Raw genomic sequence first — 4505 nt, 5'->3', positions numbered from 1 at the left:
TAATTGAAAGGTTGAATATCTTTGAACGCCGACTAGCAAATAAAAATGATGCACAAAGGGGACAGCTAAAATGTATAGGCGTTTGTACAATATGCTCATATTTAAATCGGTTTTTCATTTCAACTCGCAATTATTTTGAGGTTTTGTGGCTCTTGTTAAGAGATTGTACTTTTTCGTCTTCTCCTTATAGGCATCACAACCGTTTGTCGGTTTGTGGCTAGTTTAAAAAAACTTTGCCAATCACCTTTGTCAAGCTACGCCAGTTCTTTACACCAAGGTCTTTTTGCATTTGATTCTTCCATTTTATTTAAGCGCGCACTTGCTTTGGTTGTGCCTTCTTGTGTGCCAAGTCGAAGAATATTTTCACTAGATCATCATTATTTATACGTACGACATATATGTAAATACAAGCCATTGCGAATATTGAATGCGCTTCAGTGTGTCCTTGCTATTGTAAAGCTTGTACAATTCGTCATTTCATTCTATTTGGTACCCGTCCTCTACGCAAACAGGACCTTAGATCCAGCGTAGGGTGTTTCTCTCGAAAGATCCCAAAGCCTTCTCACCCTCCTTCAGCCGGGCGTTGGGTCGTCGATAAAGGGCTTTGATTTTGAATTGCCTCCCGAGCCCAAATTAGCACCTGCCACCTGCTTTACTCTTTCCTTGATCTCCACCTGTATGCTGGAACTAAGGTTGACAAAGTGCTTTACCACTGCGAACAGTGACGTATTTTCCGACATGAGAAAACACTGACAGTGTTGTCAGGCGATAAGTTGTATAATCCTCGTTCACCGCTAGACCAACATCTCTTGCCTCCCTCTCTAACTTGAAGAAGCTGCACTGGCGGCATTCGTATATAGGCTGAAGGTATTGATATCATCGGCATACGCAAGCAGCTTTGTTTGGGTCTGCTGTGGCTTATACTTGCGGCTCTTTTTACGCATTCCAGCTTAAGATTTTAGAAGTCGCATAATAGCGGGCGTCTTTTTCGAAAAATTTGTTTGCTCTGAAACAATATCGAGACCACGTTTCATTTGAAGAGTCTAATTTTTACGCTGTGACTTTACTTATTCGATGGTCAATTTTGTAACCAGATTTCCAACTTTGTACCTGCAGAAACAGGCCTGGTCTGTTAACTTTTTGCCTTCTTTCTTATGCTACTTTTCTTGAATGTAGTTTAGTTGATGTTCTAATGAGACAGATCCACAGCGCAATCTATAAAATCGATATGATGAACGTGTTGGCATATGATAAACACTTTATTATCGTTAGCTACGACTTTTCTCTACATTTCGAACAGCATATGAGCGTATTTTTAATTGGGAAATTCCTCGAAACCAAAAGTCGGCACAATTTCTGGTGGAAGTCAGAAGGTGCAATGTCATACTACTGTTACTAATTTCTAAAATCTAGACTTCTCAAATTCTTTTGCATATACATATGTACAGGCTCACCTATGTACTTGGCTATACTAGGCTTCAAAATCGTCACCGGTGTCGCCGTTAAACCGCTCGGTATCTACACTTTGCTCTGATTATTTGTTCCATAATTTTCTTTTCCTTCTATTCAAAAACAAGACCCGGTCTTGAAACCATTTGTCAGTTGCATAATTTTCTGATACAATTTTAGGGCTACACTCCTTTTTTCCCAATAGTAAGCTCTTTGTGCTCACGTCTTTCTATCTCTGTCTTCTATCTTTTGAAAAAAAAAATTTCTTCTTCTCTTTCTGCAATAAAATCTTCACTCAGTAACTAGTTATTGGCTATATATATGAAAGGCCATATATGATGTGCATTTCTCTAGTGGCCGCTGTGTTTGAGTGGTTACAGTTGCGTACTATCAGTCCATGGTTCGATCTCAGGTCCGAGCAAGATCTAAAGTAGGAAAAGTTTTTTCTAACATGCGGTCACCCCTCTGCAGGCAATAGAAAACCTCCAAGTGTATTTCTGTCATGAAAATACATTTGCCGTTCGGAGGCGGCGTAAAACTGTAGGTTCCTCAATTTGTGTAATAACATTAAGACACACACCAAAAATTGGCCGAGAAGCTCGACCAAACAATTATAAAACGAGTAAGTCCCAAAATATTATTACCGTTGTTATTTCCCTCATACCTCCTAGTGGGCCAACCAGATCTGATTGGAGGATTAACACCTCTAAGACAGAGTTGGTATTGTTTCATGGAAAACAAAAGTACCAAATTTTTTCTGCCGAAATTATGGGAAACTACTTAGAACTTCTCCTCTCGGAATCATCTTGGAAACATAATTTAGAGGAGGGAGCCCAGAAATCTCTAGCATCAGACTACACGTGCAAAACGACCTTCGGAAAGCACCGTACGTCACGTATGGGATATGCACAAAAATCATCAGACCAGTTGCTAGCCACGGTCGTTACTATGGTGGAGAGATCTAGACAAATGGAATAACAGCAAATCGGGAGCAGTCTGTAGCGCACCTGCAAAGATCGCTCTCAGGCTCCAAGAGGGCAATACGTGGAAGGCAACCAATTTTAGGTATGCAGCAATACTGAGTGAAATAAAAAGGTGCCGGCTTAATGGAATCAAAGTTGACATAGAAGCCAGCACTGATTACATTACGCCTCTTTGGAACTTCAATACGAAGGTATCTATTAGGTTTCTGCCCAGAGAAGAATGGGATGCAGGACTCCTAGTAGCAGAGGAGTTGGGATGTCCATCTAAACTGACAGCTCAAAGATTGAGCGGAGCCGGTCTCCACTCGAATAACCTGCAAATTAGTCCAGTATTTTCCATATACCGAACGATTGTACGTTATGGAGAGGGCGGCTAGTGTTTGACTTAGTGGCTCCACAAGACAAAGCCACTATATTTGAATCTAAAATAGTGGGTGGGGTCGTAAATTATTTGACAATCTTACATCACACTGCCGTCACAGAACCGTACCGTACCGGACATAGCAATAGTTAAGAAAATGAGTCGGCTGATGCGATGGCCAGATGCGGCTCAGAGATGCCAACAGAAGAAGCGAATAGCTCCTTACTACCACTGTTTAGTGATCGCGTTAGAAAAATTTATGAATACACCGAGGCTGCCACTAATGACTTATGGAAAAAATGAGTTAAGGTATGGAATACTCCACATACGTCCTTCTAAACCAGCCTAACCTATTATTTCTCTGCAGCAACGATACATACGGATACATTGGCTCTTCGGATGGAACGCACATCAAGAACGCTCGAAGCATATCTTCAGTTTATGACGTGTTCAGCTTGATTTTATTTTCTTCGATCGAAAGATATAGAAAGGGCTGTGCGGATACATTTCCGGGTAGTGATGTCTACACCTTCGGGCCGTTTAATGAAATATTCCTGCTTTGCCCATCCTAGCGTTTAAGTGGCCATTTATCACTTTTTTGTATTAAAAATAAACCTTATATTAATTTCTCTAGCTAAGGCTTAATATTTATAAAACAAACCAAACATTTTGATATCGGTTCCCAAATATATGTGACAAAAAATGTATAGAATTATTAAAAAACATGTTATAAAAAATATAAAATATTTGTAGATTTGTATGCAGTATCCAATTTTGGCATAATTTCATACTCACACAACCATATCCTACTCCTTCTAACGACTCACTTTTCGTCATTCTCTAGGTTACCGTCATCGACACCTCTGATCCAGATTGGTGGCAAGGTAAGCTGCTGGGCCGCGTCGGTTACTTTCCATCCAAATATTGTGTACGACTGAACGCCAATGAGAAACCGTTACAAGTTACACATAATTTGCAAGTGTCAGATGGTGAGCGAGGAGAAAACATGACGCTACTGAGAGATCAAATCGTTATACAGGTACCGACTATTTTCGAAATGTTATGGAATCTCCTAGCATTACTAATTGTAATCACTTGTGTTTCTTTTCTTCTTCCTATTCTATAATCCAGACTGGCGATGAGGTCAACGGTATGGTGATGGTACGCTCTGCAGACAATCGTCAGGGATACTGTCCCGTCAAGTACCTGCAAGAGGTGTGACAGCCAAAAGAGCCGCCAGCTGAACGTGACAAGCCGCAGAAGTCTTCGCTGTCATCAAAACTTTTAGATAAAACGAAACGTAGAATAAGAATTGTTGTATCCGAGAATGGTGGCAGTGGCTACAATAATTTGAGCCGCGAACCGAGCGCTCCTCCTGCCGAACATGAAATGAAGAATATAAATATCGATTATCATGGCGATTATGGGGAGCCGAGTAGTAGTGAATACTATGGTGGTTTTGATGCTGCCACCAGTGGTAGAAGTAAGAATGACAAGAATTGGGAGAACTGGGAGCGCATAAGAGAACAAAAATTAGAGAAAATGAAAAATATTTGCTTTGAAAGTTACCGTCAATCGAAACGAGATCGAATGCAACAGGCTAAACCGAAACCGAAACAACTCGACCCATCGTGGTACACAGACAATATTTATTCAAATCGTTCAGAGGATCTTGAGGAGGACTATGTGCCAGAGTGCCTAAAGTATGGAAC

The 4505-nt window shown here is 40.7% G+C and overlaps 2 protein-coding genes across 2 annotated transcripts in view; both read left to right on the top strand.

Moving 5' to 3' along the window:
* Window positions 1-4182, top strand: part of LOC118743776 — a 452583-nt gene extending 448401 nt beyond the window's left edge. Inside the window, exons 17-18 of the mRNA XM_036476540.1 lie at window positions 3638-3832; window positions 3925-4182. Of these exons, the coding sequence (XP_036332433.1) occupies window positions 3638-3832; window positions 3925-4014 (285 nt within the window). The 3' untranslated portion in view covers window positions 4015-4182. The remainder of the gene's footprint in view (window positions 1-3637; window positions 3833-3924) is intronic.
* Window positions 4183-4505, top strand: part of LOC118743775 (SH3 and cysteine-rich domain-containing protein 3-like) — a 2759-nt gene continuing 2436 nt past the window's right edge. The window contains exon 1 of the mRNA XM_036476539.1: window positions 4183-4479. Coding sequence (XP_036332432.1) covers window positions 4183-4479 — 297 coding nt within the window. The remainder of the gene's footprint in view (window positions 4480-4505) is intronic.

This window comes from Rhagoletis pomonella, unplaced genomic scaffold (genome assembly GCF_013731165.1).
Source record: "Rhagoletis pomonella isolate Grant_MI unplaced genomic scaffold, Rhpom_1.0 Rhpom_scaffold_00007, whole genome shotgun sequence".
Classification (NCBI taxonomy): Eukaryota; Metazoa; Arthropoda; class Insecta; order Diptera; family Tephritidae; genus Rhagoletis; species Rhagoletis pomonella.
Note: the sequence above shows the minus strand (reverse complement) of the source record. Positions and strands in the feature narration are given on the sequence as shown.